Source organism: Myotis daubentonii, chromosome X (genome assembly GCF_963259705.1).
Source record: "Myotis daubentonii chromosome X, mMyoDau2.1, whole genome shotgun sequence".
NCBI classification, from domain to species: domain Eukaryota; kingdom Metazoa; phylum Chordata; class Mammalia; order Chiroptera; family Vespertilionidae; genus Myotis; species Myotis daubentonii.
The window spans coordinates 44593555-44617680 of record NC_081861.1 but is presented as its reverse complement, the minus strand read 5'-3'; the positions used below and the strand labels follow the sequence as shown (position 1 = coordinate 44617680).

The window sequence follows — 24126 nt, the reverse complement described above, 5'->3', positions numbered from 1 at the left end:
TTTCTTGGCCCTCTGTGCATACTTTCTTATTACTCATCTGTGACCATCGCCTGTCTCACCTCTTGGTATGTTTCATATCCTCAAGTTTAGAAACCCTGAAGCTACAGATGGTCCTCCCAATGAAACCACAGATGGAGGCCACTGATTCCTTCTTCCATGGACCCCTAGATCGCCCACCTCTGATGGGACCCTAACTGCTGCCTCAAACGTCCATTTGTCAGCAGGAAGTAGTCAGAAAGACTGGCATCTCTTGTCCCCAACAGCAGTTGGGGTTTCCTAATCAGAGGGGAGACTAAAAGGGTTAGCTAGTTAGTTTTATTAGGCAAGTTTAGAAAGTTTTAGAAATGAAAGGGGTCCATTGGGAAGGAATTCATAATGGAGATTTGAAGATGCCAGGATGTTCATCTTACTTGTACAGAGAGTAGAGAAATGGAATAGGCAAATAGGAATATATCTGGCCCATGCAATTAAAGACAGCCATAAACCAAAAGGCACCTCAGGCCTGAGCAATTAAAGTGACCATAAGTTAGGCCAAAAGTAGCCCTGACCTGAGTAACTGCAAGGGCCATAAGGTAAGGCTTTCTCTGCCAACACAATTAGGAGAGCTATAAGATAAATAAAACAATGACTCCCACCAACAAGATAAGGGGGAGAGAAAATGGGGGACACCATGTGGGCTTTGAGCTTTGAAAACTAACTCTATGTAGCAAAATGACCAATAAGAAGAGGTCAGGTTCAGACAAAGAACTGCAGCCTATTTAATTCCTCAAGACAAAAAAAGCAATAGTCACCCTTCTCAGGGGCCTCTCTGTCTGTCCAGGAGGGACAGAGTCTTAGGCTTAGAATTTAGAATTAGGTTTTAGAGGTAGTGCCTGCTTGCAATAAAGTTTCTGTACTTTTCACCTATCACCTTTTGTCATGGCTTCAATCTTCGAAACCATCGAGACAAGAACCCGGGAATTCAGGACGTTCCAGTTCAATTTTTCGCGTTTCACTCCCAAACTTTTATTGTGTAGTTTGTGACATTTGCATTTTTCAAGTATGATATCTAGTCATTTTATTATTTTCAGCCGTTTATGCACTGCATTCCTCTCACTTATTTCATTAAATGTGAAGCATAGTTTAAACTGGAAATGTATTTAAAACTTCTGATGAATCCTCCCTACAGGTTGTTTATAAAGGCAAACAACCTTATTCATGGTGAACACTTTCATTTCAAATGCAATTTTTTAAAAAATTAGACTCTCACCCTTTCAATATTGGACACTATCTCTATGGCTTAGTGCAAATTGCAACATCACATTGTATTATTAGTGCAGTGGGCAGTTATATAGGCATGAGCAGGGCAGGAAAGATGGGCCAGGTGAAGATCACCAGGGTGGAGAGCCTGGGTGCCTAGCAACGGGCAACCACTCCCTCAAGCATTAACCACTGGAGATGATATCCAGGCCTCAGCTCTGTTTCAGCTCCAGGCCCAGTAAAGCAGCAAAACCAGGGGGAGAGTTGCTGTGGCTGACACCAGGACCAGCTTCATTGACTAATGATCCCCTCCCCTAGTGCCACCCAATCAGTGGAGGCAAAGACTTGAGGGACACTCCTGGAAAGCTGATGATTATTCTATTGAGATCCTCCACTGAGACCTCAAATAAAAGCCCTGAGGATGAAGGTCCAGCATGGCTCTCTCTATGGAACATACCCTGTGGTTCCTCACCCCCATCTTCCTCAGGACACGGGCACTCTCTCTCTTTTCTGGGGCATATCCAAAGCTCTTATCTCTCCCTCTTTCTCCTAAGTGCCAAAGGCCCTTCTACTACTCCTGTGATACTCTAAACTTTCTGTTATAATTTGAATCTTGGTTCTGAATTCTTTCTTCTTAGCCAGAACTCAAGAACTGAGGTTAATGCCTGGTGCCGTATGTCTGCTGCTAACATTTAATACATCACTGAATAGAATCTGGCCCATCCCTTGACTTCTGTATGTGCAGCAATCTCACCATGGATTAATAAGGAAAAACCATGTACACAGTATCTAGAAAATTTACTGCTAGTTGAGGCTTTGAATGCTCTAAATACTTAAATACAACAATGCCTTTATAATCAGATTTATTCAACACTTGTAGAGAAAATTCAGTTCAATAAGACTCATTGTTAACATTTGGCATAAGACGAAATGACTGAGTCAACAGATTGTCTCTTGACGAGGAAAAACTTCTTGTGTTTTCTGCAAAATCTGAAATTAAAAGAGAGCTTCATTATCAACAAATAGTCATTAATAACAAACTATTTGACTTAATAACTCACGGGAATATGCAAAAAAAAGCATTCAGCAGAGAAATAAAGTGAAACCTTTCATACACATTCACAGCTCTCTTTATCTTTAAAAGACTTGACTTTGAGATATTTTCCTCCAAGTCACAATTCCTCCTGAAATCCCTCCAACTCACAGTAATCCACCTTCTGAAATTCTGTTACATTATCTGCACAACTCAAATAGCAATCATCTAACATCAGCTCATAATGCAGGTTATATTTTTGTATGAATTTTATCTCCCTCAACTACAAAATGAGCTCTTAAAGGTTAGGCACCCTGGTTTTGAATTTCTGTGATCTGTTACCTATGGTATATTAGTAATATATTTCAGAGTATGTCCATTTTAAGTCACTCTATCCTTTCTTTTCTCCAGTAACTCTTTCTTTGTATTTCCCCTAATCTAAAGGTAAATAGTGTTTCATTTTCTGAAGCATTATTCTTTTATTTCAGCAAAAGTAAATCCACCCCAAAATGTAGCTTATTAGGGTTAATTTTTAAACTGTATTTTCTGAAGACATTATCACAATCCATACATCAATTGTATACCCAGAGTGTGCAGGCAAAATCATAAAATTTAGTTCCATCAGTCCTAAATGCAGGACATATTTTTGTTATCTACTGTCCCAGAGCGAGCATTATAATGTTATACAACTTACCATTTTCTGTAAAGCTTTTTGCTTAGACACAAGCAGACAAGTTATTACCAAAATTAAAAATAAGATAAAAGCAAATGGTATCAAGAAAGCTAAGATTTCCTCCTGCCGGACACCTAGGTGGAAAAATCACATAAAAGGGGGGAAGGGTTAGATGTTTACAGTTATTTTTGAAACAAAATTATTTTATAAATAACCTAGGAAATGGTGAAGAGCTGAGTTTTAACTCAGAAACTGCTGCATCTTTGCCATTGCATAGATACCACAGTTCTGTTGGGTATAGCATTTCTTTCATTTGTGCACTTTTTATATAGAACAACTACCTTATTGAACTGTGACATCTCTTCATTTCACTTGGAAAAATAGCTCCCCAAAGCCCAATTCTTATTTTCTAATATGTTTTGTTTAAAAATTGACCTTGTAAATTTTTCATACAAACAAAATAATAAAATATTAGCCAAGTGATAAGATAAACATATCTTATGTATCTCTTTACTCTTAATAAGTCAAATGTTTATATCATATAATGCTATAGTGAGCAAGAGCTGGTCTTCAATAGAAGTCCAATAATAAAGGTCATGATTTTAAAGTTGTCTCACATTTCAGTGACTAAAGAGATAAGGTTTTTCTCTTTTAGGGATGAACTTTTAATGGTTCTTCTACATAGCAAAAAATGAGCAATAACTAGATAGACTTAAAAAGTAGCCCATCTGGTGCAGCTCAGTGGTTAAGCATCGACCTATGAACCAGGAGGTCATGGTTTGATTCCCCATCAGGGCACATGCCCAGGTTGTGGGCTCAATCCCCAGTAGGGGGCATGCAGGAGGCAGTTGATCAATATTTCTCTTATCATTGGTGTTTCTCTCTCTACCTCTCCCTTCCTCTCTTAAATCAATAAAACATGTTTTAAAACAAACAAACAAAAAGATAAAACCTGTCCTTCAAAACTAGTATCTCTCACTTGTTTTGTAGTACTACTACAGAGCATCTTGAATCCTAGGCTTTACCTGCACTTAAACCTACCTACCCCCAACCCTTCCTTTTTCTTTGTCCTATTCTCTTAGGATCTTATTTTGTACTAAGTTAAATTCATATGGTCAGTTCAGTTAAGATTTTCAAGGATATAATCCAGAGAAATGACTAATAATGTAAGTTTTTGGCATGCAAAAAACAGTGGGAAAGCAGGCTTCTTTCCTGAAGTTCCAGTTGCTTTCTCTCTATATAAAATCAATCCAAGCCCAGCCAGCATGGCTAAGTGGTTGAGCTTCAACTTATGAACCAGGAGGTCACAGTTTGACTCCTGGTCAGGGCACATGCCTGGGTTGCGGGCTCCATCCCCAGTAGGGGGCATGCAAGAGGCAGCCAATCAATGATTCTCTCCCAGCACCTGTTTCTCTCTCTCCTTCTTCCTTCTTCTCTGAAATCAATGCAAACATATTTTTAAAAAATAGCCGAAAGAACTAAGACCACACACACATCAGGAAATTCTTGACTCTTAACCCAAAGTTATTAAGAATTTACCAAGAGATGCCCATCAGGGAAAAAGAAATCTCAGTCAATATCATGGTTAAAACTATATGTAAAATACATAAAAAGATGTATATTTTGAGGATATGTCTAAAAACTCACCATAAACCATTAATTGACAAATGACAAGATATTTGGGACATAACTTTCTCAATGTCATTCCCATAGAGTCCCCAGATTTTTTATAGCAGTGACAAAAAGAAAAAAGTAGAACCAGTAAGGCTCATTCTGATTTCATATTATCTCTTGGTTAATTGAGTTCTCCCTCTCTCTATTTTTTCTCCACGGCCCTTAGTGATTATGCGATATATTTGGATTCTTTGTTGCTTATCTCTACTCAACTTGGGAATAAAATATAAATTTCATGAGGACAGGGATTATTTTATTGCTGTATCTCTCATGCCTGAAAAGTGTGCTTAATAAATATTTGCTAAGTGAAAGAGAACAATGATAGCAGTATATTAATAGATATAAATATAAGTAGTCAAACAGCAATTTTAGTATAATGAATGACATGAAAGGAGATGAACGATAGAAATGCCAGTATTTGTTTGTATCTATATCTGTATATATATTTATATACCTATATATCTGAAAGAGCAATGTTAGTTAATTTATGATATTTTGCCTTATTCTCAAGGCTTTTTTAGTCTATATTTCTATTTCAAAATATATATTTTACCACGTCACTTTAAATCAGTGTTGGAAGGGAATGGAATATGTATTTTACTAATGATGACATATTAATTAGAAAAATATTCATTAGACACAGTACTAGACACTCAAAAACAAGTATATGCTGACATATCCTTGTTTTAATATTTCTGTTCTCTTAAAAATTGAAAGCAGCCCTAACCGGTTTGGCTCAGTGGATAGAGCGTCAGCCTGCGGACTGAAGGGTCCCAGGTTCGATTCTGGTCAAGAGCATGTACCTTGGTTTCGGGCACATCCCCAATAGGGGGTGTGCAGGAGGCATCTGATCAATGTTTTTCTCTCATCGATGTTTCTTACTCTCTATCCCTCTCCCTTCCTCTCTGTAAAAAAATCAATATATTTTTTTAAAAAAATTGAAAGCATAGGAATATATTGTTAATACTATATAGGCTTCCCCCAAAAAGAACTAGTTTGTTCTTTTATTGACCAGCAGAAACAGAAGAATGTTGATAATAGAAATATAATAAGGTTCTTAATTAAACTAGTTAAATTATTCCTAGTTAAAACTGAATATTAAATTTTCCATAAATCTATGTTCGATTGAGGTGCTTGCTAATTTATCTTCTCTGATTATAGGCTATATGAAAGAGCCTTCTGATTTCCATAATTACAAAATACACTGAAAGAAAATTAATTTTACCAGCAAATTGCTCGGTATTTAGTTGCTATTCTTTTATCTCATACCTCTCCAGCATTCTATTTCACTCCATTCACTCCAAATTCCATCATCTGTGCAATAAACATTCATTTTGCTTCTCACTAAAAAGCATATTTCTTGGCTGTCATTTGATGTTCTTGTGACATACATTTCATTTTCAAATGTGGTAGCCTAAAAGCCAAGGAAAAAATAAGATTGCATTATTTGATCTAATTGCAGCTAGACCGATCCCATTTGTTTTGTTGATTTCAAAGTGGGTTTTGTTACATAAGATATATGCATCAAATGACTACAAATGTATATACCAAAATCCTAACAGTGATTAGGTGGGTTCCTTTTTTTTTTCTTCCCTTCCTTATCTATATTTCAAATTTTTTTTCTATAGTAATAATGGATCACATGCAATAAAGGACATGTGTGACAGGGCAAAATTGCTAGGTAGCTTTGGTGTTTATAACACCCAGTATTTGGATTAGTGTCAAATTTCCCACATTCCATGAACTGGAAAATGCTACATACAGTGAATTAGAAAAAGACAGCCATCATGTGAATGTTGTTTCTATGGAAACTATAAAATTCATACACATGAAACTTTTGCCCCCCCCCCTTTATTCTTATTTTGGTTAACTGCTATAAGACCAGTGTAGCAGTGTTCAGGGCTTGGCATGAAACTACCCTTGCAGATATGAGAACAGAAAGCTGGATGATCTCAAAGGGAAAAAAAATTACTGAAGCAATTACTTTAATTTTACATTTCAAAGAGCTGAAGAGCGTTTCTCATCCAAAATAACAGCTTTGCTTTTATTGTAACTTTTTCTCTGGTGAAAGTGGACTGGGAATAAGATCTGGATTTTAGTTCTAGCTGTGTAATTTGACTGTAAGTCAATTCACTTCCTTGGGACTTGTAAATCAATTCAACTCCGGTTTTCTCATGTTTATTAAATAAATTGATTAGAACTAATACCTCACCTAATCTCCACCATCCTTTAAATTGGAAACTAATGAATAAAATTAACATACAACAATGTGGGGCTAAAGGCATCACCACATTGTTGATGCTGGAGGGCAATCGGTCTTGCAAACATTGCCTACTTCCCCAGTTAGTCTCTCTTCCTTGCTACAAGCAATTCTCAGGTAGCACAACCAAACTCTAATTTTGACCTGATGGCTATTCCTCAAGGAGTTTTCTCTTTTCTTTCTTTCTTTCTTTCTTTCTTTCTTTCTTTCTTTCTTTCTTTCTTTCTTTCTTTCTTTCTTTCTTTCTTTCTTTCTTTTTTTCTTTCTTTATCTTTCCTGAGATCTCTTTATAATCCATCTTTTTCATGTACTTGGCAACTTTAATTTATTGACACATTATTGAAAGTAAGTGACTGGATTATATCTAAGGTCTTATGTAGCTTTGAAATTGGTATGATTGATTATACTTTCAGACAGCAAAGGTCTTTCTTTTATCTACTAGATGATTTGAATTTTTGGAAATTAAAATAAGATAAATGTCACATTTATTCCTCATGGATATCAATTGATTGGTTTTCATGCTTGCTATTTTATTTAAAAGGCTATATTTATGATTTTCCCAAATAAATAAAATGTTCATACCATCCAGGTAGTATTATCTTCTGTGAACTTAATTTCATAAATGAAACAATTTGCTGGAATGGGTCCTTCAGGTATGTTCCATTCCAGGTTAATATCCTCTGACTTCTTCACAATAATATTAAGATAGTCTGGTGGCAAAGGTTTAACTGAAAAGCAAAAAGAAACCATTTCAACATGGAGGTTACTGAAGTTTAGTAGTAGCCCTTATTAAAGCAAAGTAAACCTGTCATTGAGGGGAGCTCTCCCTGTCCCTATCTGTTGCCAGGGGTATGTGGGTTTCTTGCAATGTCACAAGAAAAAGAATTTCCTGAGCCTCACATGGTAGAATGAGTGGCATTTGTGTGGAGTTAAATCCCTGCTTTTACAAGGTCCCATTTCTCTCTGTCCTGCCAAGGAAAAAGTCCAGCTCAGCGTTTAGCAGGGCTAGAATTAAAGCCATTGCTCAGAGTTTCCATTCCATATTTGCAGTGTCTAACCCAGCATCAGGCTGGGTTAGTTTGTGTTCCGAACTACAGTCTATCAGTCCATTGCATGAGGGGTCTGCAAGGCCACATGGCTATGGAGGGAACATGGGTAGGAGCAAAGCCAGAGGAGCAAGAGAGCCAAGGCTGCCAAGAGCACCAAGAGCCAAGAGCCAATAACCAAGAGCCAAGAGCATGAACGCTTTTGTTTTGGAATTATGTTTCTCCAGAGTTTTGTGGGCTTGCACTGGCTCCACCTTCTCCTCTAGTCATTGATCTTTGTCCCCAGGTTTGACTGGAAGCAAGTACCTTACATCATCCCAACTCATTGAGCATATGCCTGCCCCCCCCCCCCCCCCCCAGTGGTCTGCAGAGAATGGACCAGTGGTTCCCTGGGGAGTGTAACATTACAGCTTCCTGTTGAAGCTGCCCAGGTGGCCATGCTTATAATGTATGGCCTTCCTTTGGCTTCTTCCTATTATTAATAACTAGCTTATTACAATGGTAGCAAACCTAGTAACCTAAGCCTTCAGGATAAATCATGTGGCTCTGTGGGAAGAGCTCAGGAGATTTATCTCAGTGCAGTGGCAGATGCAATGGCGTGAGCGCACTCCGCCTATACAAGCTTCCTCGGCACACCGGGAAGTGGCAGCGCCCGCCTGAGTAAGCCCCCTAGAGCCCCTACATAGTACCCTATCTTTCCTACCATTGGTTAACCTAAGGATGGTGTAAACTTCTGATTGGTCTAGAATGTTATGTATGTCGCTGAACTTAAACAATAAAGTCAGATCTGCGTCTTGAACAGGTCTCCGGAGGTGGGCATGCTTCGTTAGGACTCCGTTGGCCTCACCCCCGCAGGACCCCCTGCCTCATGGCTCAAGACTATTCTCTATAATGTGAATGAAAATCAAAGTTGCTTGCCAACCAAGTTTGGGCTATTAATAAATCTTGATTATTTTGGAAACTAATTTTTGGTGAGTCACATATTGACAAATATTAAAGCCCAAGAGAAAAGTTAGAGGAGCCTAATCATTACAGTCATTTTTTTTTTCATTTTGTAGTGAAGGGAAGTAGAATACATCGCTCCAAAATGTGCCACTTCGACACGTGGGTTGTTCTGAGCTGAAGACAATCAAGGTCCAAAAGACTCAGGAACAGTTTTATTTCTTTTACTTTTTTAAAGAGAATTTAAATAGATGGCCTGGTCCAGGAAGAGAGCTATCACCAGAGATAACTACAAAGACTATGGGCCAGCCCTGGCTGGTTTGGCTCAGTGGATAGAGCGTCAGCCTGTGTACTGAAGGGTCCCAGGTTCAATTCTGGTCAAGGGCACCAAATAAAAAAATAAAATAAAATAAAAAGAGTATGGGCCAGGCACGGTGAACTGGGGGAAGCTGGCAGGGATTATTTGTTCTAAGTCCTTCCTGTGTCCTACTGTCTCTGTATGGAATTGCAAACATTTATTTACCAAACCTTTACTCTTCCCATCTTCCTGTGAATTGTTATCCTTCCCTTTGAAGCCCCAGACCCCTATCCCCTTCTCCTTAGCTCAGGACAGCATATAAGCCTCAATTGCCTTATTGTCTTTGGGCCTCTCATATCTATGTGAGGCTCTCATACATATGTAATTAAATTTGTTTTTTCCTGTAAATCTGTCTTATAGCAATTTAATTATTAGACCAGTTAAAGAACCTAGAATGGTAGAGGAAAAATTTTTTATCCCCTACAGCACCATTAGAAACTACTACAATCATCATAGAAACAACACAACCATAGCTAATTTATTTAAAGTTTATGATGTCTTAGGCACTAAACCAGGGATGTTATATCATAAATTCATTCATATTTCACAATAAATCTGTGAGGTAATCTTTTATTATCCTCATTTTACTGATGAGGAAATTAAATAGATGTTAAAAGTATCTTGCCCAAGGCCATATAGCTAAAAAGCGGTAAATCCAAGATTCAGACCACAGTGTGGCTGACTCTAGAACCTGTTATTGTTGTAACTGTTAGAGATAAGAACTCAGACTCAGAAAATATCCAAATATATGCTTATTGAGATCTGGAACTAAGTAATTCCATAATTACTCCATCACTAACACTAGACAATAATACTATATAGCAGATCAACCCTTTGAAGCTGGGTAGTAGATTGTGAGTTCTAAATGAAAATGACACTTTATCCTTCATTCAATTACTTATCTTCCATACTTTTATATTTAATAAGAGTGTCCTTGTATGCTCTGTTGGCCCTCATTTTTCTGGCTTTGCATTTTAGTAGGTATATATCTTTATATCTCTATCTCCATCATCTCTATATCTCTATCATCTCTATCAATATCTCTCTCTCGTTCTATGTCTATCTCTTCTCTTCCACATGGTTGTAAATGGCTTAAACGAGAAACATTTTGAAGTTGTTTGTTTACGTTACCTATATTTTGAAGCTGTAAAATGAAATAGCTGGGTCTGATAAGCTGGGATTTTGATGATCCATTAACACAGATGTAGAAATTTTTATAGTCTGGTTCCTCCAAATAGGAAAACTTGCATCCAATATTTTTCCCATTATCTTCAATGTAATCAGAACACTGTAAGGCATGGTCCAAGCCCTCATACCTGTAAAGGGAAGTTTTGTAAGAATTGTTTCACTGTTATCTTCTGATACTATGGCGCCCAATTTTCAATTATCTTGAGATACTAAGTGAATTAAAAATCACTTAATAACATGCAATTTTTATTGAGTACCAACTATGTACAAGATCCTATGATAAATGCTAAGGATTCCATAGTAAGGAAAGCAGACATAGTCCATGATTTCATGGATCTTACAATCTGATGGGAACCTTTACAAAATGTCAAAAATATGTTGACTCACCATCAGGATTTGTGAATCAAAGAGTAAGATTCTTATTAAGAAAACCAGGAATTTATATAATTATGCATTATAATGCCTTTTTTATTATTATAGTTGGTTTATAATATTATCTTAGTTTCAGACATACAACATAGATTCAACATTTGTATACCTTACAAAACAATAATCACAATAAGTCTAGTAACCATCTGTCACCATGCAAAGTTATTACAATTATTGACTATATTCCCTGTACGGTGCACTAGATTTCTGTGGCTTATTTATTTTATAGCTGGAAGTTTGTACCTCTTTTTCCCCTTCACTTTTTTCACCCATTCTCCAAGCCCCTTCTTCTCTGGCAACCTTCATCACTGTTGGTGAGATTGTAAATTGGTGCAGACAATATAGAAAACATTATGGAGGTTCTTCAAAAAATTAAAACTAGAACTACCATATGAGCCACCAATTTGCACTTCTGGATATTTATACAAAGAAAATGAAAACACTAATATGAAAAGATATCTGCACCCTATGTTCATTGAAGCATTATTTACAATAGACAAGCTTTGGAAGCAACCTAGGCATCTATCAATAGATGCAAGGATAAAGATGTGATATATATAAATATTACTCAGCAATAAAAAAGGATGAAATTTTGTCATTTGCAGCATGATACTTCCTTTTTTATATTGTACTGGAGAATTTACATTTGAAGTAAGCAGATTTACAAAATATTGTTATTTTTAATAAAATAAATGAAAATTCTCTGAGAATTTTCTTTAATGTGCTTCTCTCACATCAATGTTTCTCTCTTTCTTTCTCTCTCTTCCACTCTCCCTAAAAATCAATGAAAAAAATATCCTCAGGTGAGGATTGAGAAAGAGAGAGAAACCTCAGAAAAGCCAGAGCTTGGCCGGTGTCGCTCAGTGGTTGAGCGTCAACCTATGAACCAGGAGGTCACAGTTTGATTCTCAGCCAGGGTTCAATTCCTGGTCAGGCCATGTGTCTGGGTTGCAAGCTTGATCCCCAATGAGGGGCATGCAGGAGGCAGCCAATCAATGATTCTCTCTCATCGATGTTTCTATCTCTCCCTCTCCCTTCCTCTCTGAAATTAATAAAAATACATTTTAAAAAAATTCAACAATAAATTTTTTTTAAAAAAGTTTGTAAAAGAGAGAGCCAGAGGGCATTCCAGATAGCAATGCACACAAGGTATGAAGGAGCATAACATCAGGTGATGATGGTTGGTTGGGAGGAGATCAACCAAAGAACTTGTATGCATATATACATTACCCATGGGCACAGACAATAGGGTGGTGGAGGCCTGGGGTGGGGGGTAGTGGTGGCGGGGGGAGGATGGGGGGCAGGCTCTGGCCAATGGGAGATAAAAGGGGACATATGTAATACTTTTAACAATAAATGTTTTTTTAAAAGAGCATAACCATGTGTGAGGGAAAATATGTAGCGATGGTCTAAATGGAGAGGAATATTCATAATGGTGATGGCAGAAGGTAACTTTGGGAAGGCAGTGATACAGTGAGGCAGAGACTTGAATGGCAGTTTAGATTTTATCCTGGAGGCAATAGTAGCCACTGGAGCAAAAGAGTGGCACATGCATAGTGCAGTGTAGGAAGAGAACTTTGGCTACAATGTGCAGAATGAATGGGAAAGGGAGAGATTGGCATTTGGGGTGCTGTGGCAGTCATGCAGGTTTAGGATGAGGTGAGCCTAAAGTCATGTTCTTACAGAAGAGACAGGAAGTAAAAGAGAGATATATCACCTTGCAAAGGAGTTTCAGGACATGATCAGTGTTACCATGAAACAACTAAGGAATGAAGGAGATAGAAGATTCAATCTGGCTCTAAGTTTCAAAGTCTCAGTAATAGTTATCAAAGATGAAAACATCGGAAAAAGAATCCAGTCTTAATAGGTACTTGCTTTTTCAAAAAGCAATATAAAAAATGTCAATTTGTTTAGATTATAACTCCATCTATCTCAAGAATACAAAATTTAATCAACTATACAAAGTGATTGCATTCCTTGTATCACCCATACAGTGCCTTCCAGAAGCCACAGCCTAAACCTACTTACTCCCATTGAAAACCCCAAACATCCCAGCTGGTGTGGCTCAGTGGTTGAATGTCAACCTATGAACCAGGAGGTCAGGGTTCAAATCCCAGTCGGGGGCGGGAGCACATGCCCAGGTTGCATGCTTGATCTCCAGTAGAGAGCATGCAGGAGGCAGCCGATCAATGATTCTCTCTCATCATTGATGTTTCTATCTCTCGCTCTCTCTCTCTGAAATTAATAAAAATATATCAAAAAAATAAATGAAACCCAAATAATTGTAAAACACACTTAATAAACACAGCACTGAAAAAATAAAATGAATTTAATTAAGTAAAAATACAGCTACTCATACAACAGATTAACTTTAATAGACATTTTCCTAATATGGAATTCTTATTATAAAAACACCTACCAGTAAAACAAGTAGTAATTGGTATCAAAGTTGACATCCATGCCAAGTTTCCAAGAGCACAGTAAATATTGCCAGTTGTAATATATACAATCCATATCCTGAATTTTAGTTTCCAGATTTCCTAAGGAATAAATGAACTGTGAATGCTTGAAAGGCACAGTGATGAATCATTCGGGAAATCACTGTATGATTTTTTTCCTTTCCTTTGACCTCTCCATTTCATTTAGCAATCAGCATAGTCAAGAATATTTTAAAGAGGCCCTTCGCACCGCCTTCGCTGACATCATGGTCCAGTGCCTGGTTGGATTTACTTTTGGCAACCTGGTTGGAATGTGTCTGGCTCAAAATTATGACATGCCAAACCTGGTTAAAAAACTTGAAATTAAAAAGGACATGGATGCCAAGAAGAAACCCCCTAGTTCATGAGGCCAACTCCAGCACTGGTTCCAGGAAATCCTGACTCTCCTCATCCCTAGGGCCTCCTTCACACCCGAACCACAGCTTCTGCCTTCTATCCAGTCTCAGTCTTCGCTTCGAGCACAAATGGGGCCACAAGTTAAGAACTGCGCTTACTTTCCCAACATCCTCACCTCTTCCCTTCTTCCTAGCAGCTTGGGAGGTCCTCAGACTGGAATTATGGTGCTAGATTAGTAAACATGACCTTTAATTAGTAGTCTCCCTCTTATTCTCTGGGATTTTTTACTGCCTTTTTCAAAAGAAAAATTAACGAGTTTTGGATAGCTGATCAGATATAAATAATGCTGACTTCATTGGTTAGCAATTATAATGAGTGTTTAAACATTTGGTACTAAAGTATGTTATTTCAAGGTCACTAAAATTAAAATCTAGAAGCCAGTTTCTGGTGAATTATCTATTTATTTTATACTGTTCTCAATATAACTGGCATATATAATTCCATAGTTGCTAATTTAACCAATAAATCAATTTGCTACTCATCAACTGAGAAACTATATTCTGAGAACTCCATCAGGAATTGGGGAATCCTATATAATAAAAAGGTAATATGCAAATAGACCGAACAGTAGAACAACCAAACAACCAATCAAATTGTAATATGCTAATGATATGCTAAGGCTGCTCAACTGCTCACTATGAGGTGCACTGACCACCAGGGGGCAGATGCTCTGACCTGTAGGTTAGCTTGCTGCTGGGGTCCGGCCAATCAAGATTGAGTGAGATGGGCCAGACATGCCCTGGAGTCCTCCTGCAGTTCCTCCCAGGCCCCAGTCATGCACTGGTGGGGTCCCTCAGCCTGACCTGTGCCCTCTTGCAATCTGAGACACCTCGGAGGATGTCAGAGAGCCGGTTTCAGCCCGATCCCACAGGCCACTCCCCTTGGGAGGGCACCAGATGCAGGGCTCATGGTTGGCAAGCACTGCTGTGTGGGGAGCCGATATAGGGTTAAGCCTCAGACTGACCTGTTGGCAAAGTCACAAACAAGTCTTCTTCTGAGTCTTAAACAACCCAATCCGAGAGGTGGCCACTGATTTACCCGCGCTGTCATTTAATAAATAAAAATGGGGGAATTTGCCAGAAGCCGGTCCATCCTTGCTGCTTGACACAGTCGCTGCAGGGAAGAAACATCTGCACAGCTTATGTTTCAAGGGACCTGGCGTATATGGCAAACTGTTCTTAATGTTTGCTCCCCTTCTTAGTGCTATGTGTTTTAACCAAGGTCACCTCTCTGAGAAAGGTTGTTTAGGACTAAGGAAGGGAATCCGTAAAACCCCTTAACTGCCAGGCGGGTAGTTAATCACTTTAACTAAGAATAATCACGCTTAAGCTACATAATCTTTACTTAGGATAATCTCCTTCAGTTACTTCCTTGTAGCTTAATAGAACAGTAGAGTAACCTTGGAATGGAGATAAGAAACGCCCTTACCTTTGGAATAGAATGAATAGGATTAAAATCAACTGGTATAAATACAGATGTAACAGGACAATAAAGATAGAACCTGGCTGGAGAACCTGGCTATGCTGATCACCTGAACGCTGCCTCCATGTCATTTCTTCTTCGCTGACTCCGTCCACACCTTTGGGAACCCCTGGACCTGCTGGGGCTGGACCCCAACACAGCTGCAGCAGTGTGAGTCTCTCCCAATCGGGACTGATTGGGTGCGAGCCCACGGCAGGCACAGTGGGGCTGGGATGAGTGGGAGCAGCAGGTAGGAGCTGCAGGTGGCATTGGGCTGCAGGTTTCGGCCCCATCCCTGCAGGCTACCCAGAGGGACCCCACCCGTGCACGAATTTGTGCACCAGGCCTCTAGTCTACATATATAAAAAGCTAATATGCAAAGTGTCCCTTCAGGAGTTTGACTGGGAGAACGGGAGTTTGATTGCTCTTATGATGGGCGCTGACATGGCAGGTGACCAGCAGTGGTGGCAGGGCGCTGAGGGAGGGAGGGAAGAAGGAGGCAGGGAGGCAGGGGGAACTGTGAGGTGGCAGAGTGTGGATGGGTTGCGAGAAAAGGAGGAGGTGAGGAGGCAGGGGGGGACAGTGTGGTGGCAGTGCACAGGTGGCAAGGGAAGGAGGAGGCAGGGAGGCAGGGAGGCGGAGGAACCTGATCAACCCTGATCACTGGACAGGCCTAGGGACCCTACACATGCACAAATTTTGTGCACTGGGCCTCTAAAAAATAATGACTTTTGTTCTCAGTAGACTTCATAGTTTAGTATGCATGTTTTTTCTTAATGATGCATTTGATCTGGCTCATTTTCTCAAATGAATCATACTTATTTTAAGGGATTATAGATGCATTTGACATTACATGATGGATAAATGACAAGTCGTCTATAAAGGAAATTTTATGCCTTTTCACATTAAAAGAAATGTATCAACATTATCACTTTACAGTGATTCTCACAAGAAAACTTTTTTTGCTGCAATCAGAAATTATCATTGTAATTTCTCAAATGTATAATTAGTTCATTTGAAAAAATTAAATAAAAATGTATGAATACATCACTTTTTTTAAAAAAAAGAATATTTCAAAAGGAAGTTGTTGGAAATCACTTCATTGTCAAAGGGGCTTGCAAAATCAAAAACCTTTGAGGGCTCATTTACTAGTGTAAGTACTATTACAAGCATATACACAAGAACTAAGCATATACACATTTGGCAAATGCTCACATGCATGTTTATTAATATTACCCCAAAACTGGGAACTATGTTAGCCTAATAAGATGTAGGTTTTGCCAAATGTGTTTGCTAATATAAAAAATTTAAAAAGGCCAATCACCCACTCCTAAGAAGGATTCTATTTTGTGCCACACTCCCAACTGTACATGCAATCTCATGTATAAGAGTTAAAGGACTTTTTCCCTATGTGGATTGTTCTGACAACATTAAAAATGAAAGGAGAGCTTTGTTTTAACCTTGAGGTGATGTCCAATAACTAGCTTCTGACCATGAACTCTGAACTTCAGATCCATTTGTACATTGCCCTTGTAGAACTGTATGTATCTTTGCTTCAACGCCTTTGTTAAGATCAAACCCGTCTTTGTAAAGGAGATTCTTAGTGATGATGGTCTGATAAAAAGATGAGACAAAGTCAAGCTTAGAAACAGTGATGGCATCATGAGCTACATTAATATGGCTAATAAGTCATTAATACCCTGAGAAGTTTCAATATCTAGAAAATTCATCATGATTATGTGATATAATTTCTCCATTATATTTCTGGCAGAACTCACTTCAGTATATTATGTTATTTGATGAGATCATTTGAATTTTAATATCTCATTCAAAAAACAAACCAAAAAAAATCTGGAAGAGAAAAAAAGGCTCTATGGCAGGATTTGAGCTTTAACCAACTTGAAGTCAACAGATACTTTTCATATACTATATACATATTACATGGCAAATGATTTGTACCTTTCAAATGCCATATGAATTCTTCAGAAATAATATAAAATAAAATCTTGGGGGTAACTGAAGAAAGCAAGACAAATTGTGAGCTCCAAGGCTAAAATCATATATCATTAATCCTTGTATTCCTGATACCTAGCAGAGTGCCTGGCACAAAATGTTGCCCAGTAAATGATTTGAATTGCCCCTTGAAACTACCTAGCTGAATTAGGAAGGTAACAGAATTCCTTGTACAACAGATATCTTTAAATGAACATGCTTGTTGACTATATAAATAGTTAATACTTCAACTTACTACAATATATGTAAATAACCATGTTATGTTCTGTGGGTAAGTACAGAGATAAGGCTTGATTCCCACAGCGTAAAATCTCACAGTTGAGTAGCATATATAAGACCCATATACAGGTATATAAGTAACTATGAAATATGATAAAACATATAAGTACTCTTCAAGTTCATATTCCATGGGACCAAGTATTTTTCTATATACTTCCAATGGTAGTCTTAATACTGGATGGGGTGAAAATAGATGTGGCAAGAAGCACAGTAGAGAGCAGCAGCCACAGTGGCTTGTTATCCTATATAATAAAAGGCTAATATGCAAATCGACCGAACGGGGAAATGACTGGTCACTATGACACACTGACTACCAAGGTCAGCGTGAAACATGGCAGGTGACCAGCAGTGGCACTCCCACTCAATGCAGGAGCTGCCCCTGGTGGTCAGTGCGCTCCCACAGGGGGAGTGCTGTTTAGCCAGAAGCCAGGCTCATGGCTGGCAAGTGCAGTGGCAGTGGTGGGAGCCTCTCCTGCCTCCGTGGCAGAGCTAAGGACCCTTTGGGGGATGTCCGACTGCTAGACAGACATCCCCCAAGGGGTCCCAAGCTGAGGGACCCCCCCCCCAGTGCACAAATGTCATGCACTGGGCCTCTAGTATCTTAATAATAGCTATTGAGATACAGGAATTAGAGTAGATACTGACATTAGGAATCATAAGAAAACTCCTAATAATTGCTCTGATATCACAAATGCATGCTTTACTTACCCTCCAGTTTTCACTATCAATGTTTCGGTATTTTAATTCATATTCTACTGTGTGTTCCTCACAATTATCCAGAAACAGTGGAGGTTGCCATTGCAAATAGAGATAACCTAAATATCCAGGATCCACTATCTCAAAATCCTCAGGAGGATTAACTGAAAGAAAATAAAAATATTTTTACTTTTTTCCCGTATCTAATGACAAAGATTGCTAAATCTAGATTACTTCCATATGTCCATCAACTGATGAATGGATAAATAAACTGTGGTTCATCTATACAATGGATACATGCTACACTATGAAGAACCTTGAAAACATAAAGCTAAATGAAATAAGCTACTACAAAAGACCACATATTGCATGATTCCATTTATATAAAATATCCAGAATAGGCAAATGCACTGACACAGAAAACAGATTAGTGGTTGCCAGGGGCTGGAGGGAGAGAAGGATGAGGCATGACTACTGAATGAATATGAGGTTTCTTTTTGGGGTGATGTAAATATTCTAGAATTTGATACTAGTGGCTGTTACACAACTTTGTGAATATACTAAAAACCACAGAACAATGCACTTTTAAACTATATCTTGCCCAGCTAGTGTGACTCAGTGATTGAGTGTCGACCCATGAACCAGGAAGTCATGGTTCCAATACCAGTCTGAGCACATGCCCAGGTTGTGGGCACAATCCCCAGTGGGGAGCATGTAGGTGGCAGCTGATGATTTTCTCTCCCTCTTTCTTCCTCTCTGAAATAAATAAAAACATATTTTAGAAAGTTATATCTCAATAGAGCAGTTTAAAAATCTGGATTACTGCTATATAGTTATCCCCTCTTTCAGAAATCGCATATGCAAAATGTGGTTTTGCCTAGCTAGGTACTAAGTTTTCACAGAAACAAAAATTTCAACACGGAGTTATCTCTATGGTCATATAGATCATAATTTGGTCTAGGATGGGGACACTTTATTACATAAATCTCTCTAATAGTTAGAACCAAACAGTATTAATTCAGTGCATACTAAATCCATATAACATCATAGCACATACAAAAAAGGTATAGAAAATATAAAAGACAACTACATGACTAAAGGCCTTAAGATTAGGCAGATCTTGTTGGTTTAATCTCATTAATTAAATCCTCTAGTAAACTAATGTTCAGAGTGATACCTAAAGTATGGTAAACCAGGGCCACTCTTTGGGAGGATTCAAGAAGTGGCAGGCAGCTGAATAGAGTGACATCTGGAAACAGCCTCTTTTATATTGGGGAGAAGAGGCAGTGGGAGGCAATGGCTCCCCCATCTGGTAACTCAAAAGCAACAAAAACAAATAAATCCTATATAATAAAAGACTAATATGCAAATCGACCCAAAGGCAGAACAACCTGTCACTATGATGCTCACTGACCACCAGGGGGCATATGCTCAAGGTAGGAGCTGCCCCCTGGTGGTCAGTGCACTCTCACAGTGGGAGCGCTGCTCAGCCAGAAGCTCTGAGCCAGGCTCACAGCTGGTGAGCACAGTGACAGTGGCGGGAGCCTCTCCCACCTCCGCGGCAGTGCTAAGGATGTCCAACTGCCGGCTTAGGCCCGCGGGGAGCCTAAGCCATCAGTTAGACATCCCCTGAGGGCTCCTGGACTGCAAGAGGGCCCAGGCTGGGCTGAGGGACCGCACCCCCCCCACGAGTGCATGAATTTCGTGCATCAGGCCTCTAGTATTCTATAAACTTTTGTACTAGCAAAGCTAGCAGTACTATACTATGACCTTCATGCTGCCTTTCTGCTGCTAAATCTCTCTCATTTCTATTGTGTTATTCATTTTAATACTTTATAACACTGAGGTGAGGGGGAAAATATCCACAGAAAGAAATTGTGGCAGGTTTTTTTAAAAAGTTAAGGATAGTAATTAAGGAAAGTTTCAGTTAGTTGGGTACTAGGCAGTGAGGTTTCAGATAATTAACCTATTCATTAGATAAAACTATATAAAACATTTAGAAATGTTTTGGAATTAATTCAGGAAGCCCATGAACAAGAATATATGTTCTTACTAGTCAGTCTCATGTATAAATAGCTATTGAGTTTGGCTTAAGTTTGGTTTTTATCCCACAAAATATTTATCATCAGTTACCTTATACATTAATTCCAATAACAATCCACCTACTTGTCATGCATTTTCTTAGGGAACGTTGAAAAGGCAGTTAATAACCCTAATTTTAAAACTACTCCATTGTTGGTTTACCTTTTATCTCAGTGTTTGAAGACAAAGTAGAGCCAAATGCTGTGCAAATAAGAATGGCATATAGGCATCTGACATCCAAACGAATGAAAGCCATTTCTCTAAAATTTAATACCTTGAAATTCCACTCTAAGAAAAAAAAAATACAACATTTTAACTTTATCTTACTTCAAATAACCAAATGACTAAATGTGGCTGGAAACACATTTGGGAACTTTCTGCATGCCTTCCTACCAAGATTTGGGAAAATTGTGCCCCTCTGAACCATGAACCAAAAAAATCAAATTTGGAACCAATGTATTTGGAAATTGAGGATTCTAGTCTCATCCTTCTTAGAAAGCTGAAAACAAAGCAAAACCTGTATCCCTTCACCCGCCTCCAACTCCCACACCCACACTTTTCTATACATTACATCTGTGGCCAGGATGGGATGACTTAGCCTTCAGCCTGAAGACTGAGCCAGAACCACCAGAGTGCTCTAACTGGTCCACAGGAGGGAATTATGACATCATTAGTCTCCATAGAAACAAAGAAAACACTAACACAAACTTTTTTTTGAAATAAAACGTATTTGAAAGTTATCTGACTGCTAAGAATGCTCAGAACCCACTCCAAAAGCCTCAGATAACTCAAAGCTTTGTTCTATTTCTTCATAAATATTAAATCATCATCATCTCTCATATCCATTTCATTCTTCCCTGTTTTCTTGTACCAGTAAATGGTATCAACATCTTCCCAGCTGCCCAAACCAGAAACCTGGGAGTTTTCCTCAATTTCTCCCTCTCTCATCTAATATCTCAATTATTACTACCATTTCCTAAATTGAGGGTCTTTTCATCAAGGATCTCCTTATCCTGTCTTTCCTGCCTCCAAACCATTCTCCACTCATGTAGCAAAAATGACCTCTCTAAAAGGGAAATCTGAACTTATTAGCCTTTTCTTAAAGCAGTACTTCACTGCCACAGAATATAATTTAATAATCTTTTTTGAGATCCCAACATGGTGGCTGGAATAACTGGAGTGAGGGAGAGAGTGAGTGAGTAAGGGAGTGAGAAGAGTGTGTGTGGATGTGCAGGGTGTGTGTGTGTGTGTGTGTGTGTGTGTGTGTGTGTGTGTGTGTTTACCAGTCAGATCTTGTAGGAGTCTCCGGGGCGGGTGGTTCAGGCTCTCCTGGGCAAAGAGCCCTTGCTACCACCATAGGTATTCCCTGGGTGGGCACGGCTCTGGCTCAGAAACCACACTATCTTGAAGGGGAGAGTGTCAACGGCTAGGAGCACAGCGTCACCACCACCCAGACTAGTCTTGAACTCTGACCATGCAGTAAGTTGAAGGACAGCAAGACCTCACCTGCATTCTGCTGCATCCACTGCTCAAGAGGGGCAGCTAGAAGAACACCAGCGGGACCTCACAAGCGTCCGCTGACACAGGCACTGACTGAGACAGCCAGGGAGTGGAATGCCAGGGGGCCTCATGCATGTCCCCTCCCCCACTACAGGTACTGCCTGGGGCCACCAGCGAGTGGAACACTAGTGTGACCCCTAGCACCTGTAGCTGACACTTACAGGTCCAACTCCATGGGGAAAGGGAGTGCAGCTCAGAACAGGGAAAAGGTGTGAGACTCAAGGCAGACCCAGCGTCTGGGCCAAGGAGTCCTGACCACTGGACTACTAGGGGCTTCAACCTCTCAGACCTCAATCAGGTTGCAAAAAGGGCAGTGATTCAGAACAGACACACCAAGGGACCAGATTCAACATCAGAACAAAATCCAGCTAGCCCCACAACTCCAGCCAGCGGACCCAAAGGTCTTTGAGTGTGTGAGTGTGTGTGGTTTGGTTTTTTGATGTGTGTCTGAGTGGATTTTTTGTTTTTTGTTGTTCCCCCACACACTCTTTTTTCTTCTTTTTTATTGCATATCTCTATTTTCTCTCTTTCCTTTGATTTTATTCTACTTTAGCCTTTCATTATTATTTTTTTTCTTATTTGTTTTGTTTTTCTCTTTTTTCCCATTTCTTTTCTGTCTTTATTTTTCCTATTTATAACTTCATATACCCATTATTACTATGCTTTAATTTCATTATTATTATTTCATCTATTTTCTGTTTCCTCTTCTTTTTTCCTCCTATACTAGTTTTTTTAGCTTCTTCCTTGCTTCCATATAGCCTTTTTTTTTGCCTTCTTCTTTCTTCTTTTTTCTTTGTATCACCTCTAAATCTTTGGTCACATGTCTTTTAGCATTCTTTTTATATTTTTCTGTGCTTTTCTTTGTTTTCTCTTCTTTTTCCTTTTAGTCTTTCCAGTTGTTGATGCACTGAGTAGCTTTATTTTTGTGGTGCTTTGGTTTGGCCTTGTTGTGTCTTATTCCATTCTGTTAGCACTGTATAACAGCTGGCACAAAGATGTTGGGGTTGAACCTCACTGGCAGCAAGTCCAAGGGGATAGCCTTCCCAGGAATGGGACATCAACAATCAAGTCCCAATTACAACAGGAGAGCCAAAATAATGCACACAAGGAGTATTCCTAGAGCATCTAGCTCAGGTGAACACAGAGACTGCACCACTGGACCCTTCAAAACACTTTCTACACTAGGCCATCCCACAAAGACTGGAAGACATAGCAGTTCTATGTAATACATAGAAATAAATACAGAGACAGGTAAAATGGATAGACACAAAAGCAACCCCCAAATGGGAGAAAAGAAGAAATCTCCAGAAAAATAAATGAGATGGAGGCAAGCAACCAATCAGACATAGAGTTCAAAGCAATGGTTATAAAGATGCTTAAGGAACTTAGTGAAAATTACAATAGCATGAAAAGGGAAATAGAGGCCATGAACAAGAACCAGGCAGAAATGAAGAATGATATATCTGACATCAAGAACACACTCGAAGATATTAAAGGTAGATTGGATGAAGCAGAGGATCAAATCAGCAATTTGGAAGACAAGATAGAAATAAATACCCAATTAAAGCAGCAAATGGAAAAAGTAATTAAAAAGCAGGAAGATAGCTTAAAGGAGCTCTGGGATGACATGAAATGTAACAACATCCACATTATAGAAATACCAGAAAGGTAAGAAGTTCAGCAAGGAACAGAGAACCTGTTTAAAGAAATAATGACAGAAAAGTTCCCCAACCTGGTGACGAAAAATGCCACACAAGTTAGGAGGTACAGAGAGTCCCAATCAAGATGAACCCAAAGAGACCCACACATAGACACATCATAATTAAAATGGCAAATGTTAAAGACAAAGAAAGAATCTTAAAGGCAGCAAGAGAGAGACAGAAAAGTACCTGTAAAGGAATTCCCATTAAAATGTCAGCTAACTTTTCAATAGAAACACTTTAGGTCAAAAGGGAGTGGCATGAAGTACTCAAAGTAATGAAAAGCAAGGGCCTAAGTCCAAGAATACTATATCCAGCAAGGCTATCATTTAAAATTGAATGTGAAATAAAAAGCTTTCCAGACATAAAAAGGTTAAGGAGTATATTACCACCAAAACAGAAATGCAAGAAATGTTAAAGGGACTGCTCTATGAAAAAGAAAAGTGGGGAGAGAGGATCATAGGCATAAATAAAATAAAAATGGCAATAAAGAAATACTTATCAATAATAACCTTAAATGTAAATGGATTAAATGCTCCAGTCAAAAGACATAGGGTGACTGAATGGGTAAGAAAATATGACCCATATATATGCTGTCT

General features: G+C 38.8%; 2 protein-coding genes across 5 annotated transcripts in view; one reads left to right on the top strand and one right to left on the bottom strand.

Annotated features, from left to right (window-relative positions):
* Positions 1-1387: 1387 nt before the first annotated feature.
* IL13RA2 (interleukin 13 receptor subunit alpha 2) overlaps positions 1388-24126 on the bottom strand; it is a 93210-nt gene continuing 70471 nt past the window's right edge. For 3 of the 4 annotated variants that reach the window (XM_059678488.1, XM_059678491.1, XM_059678490.1), the window contains exons 3-11: positions 20430-20555; positions 18198-18349; positions 16658-16811; positions 13262-13382; positions 10357-10541; positions 7462-7607; positions 5889-6033; positions 2967-3079; positions 1388-2229 (exon numbers count right to left, since the gene is read on the bottom strand). In XM_059678488.1, coding sequence (XP_059534471.1) covers positions 2179-2229; positions 2967-3079; positions 5889-6033; positions 7462-7607; positions 10357-10541; positions 13262-13382; positions 16658-16811; positions 18198-18349; positions 20430-20555 — 1193 coding nt within the window. In that variant the 3' untranslated portion in view covers positions 1388-2178. The remainder of the gene's footprint in view (positions 2230-2966; positions 3080-5888; positions 6034-7461; positions 7608-10356; positions 10542-13261; positions 13383-16657; positions 16812-18197; positions 18350-20429; positions 20556-24126) is intronic. The other variant, XM_059678489.1, reaches the window with a different exon arrangement.
* LOC132223266 (short transmembrane mitochondrial protein 1-like) lies at positions 13526-14258 on the top strand. The gene has a single exon (XM_059678487.1). The coding sequence runs from the start codon at positions 13547-13549 to the stop codon at positions 13685-13687; it is 141 nt and encodes a 46-aa protein (XP_059534470.1). The 5' UTR covers positions 13526-13546; the 3' UTR covers positions 13688-14258.

Excerpts from the sequence above, each read along its gene's own strand:
- LOC132223266 (XM_059678487.1), top strand. The coding sequence starts at position 13,547 with ATGGTCCAGTGCCTGGTTGGATTTACTTTTGGCAACCTGGTTGGAATG.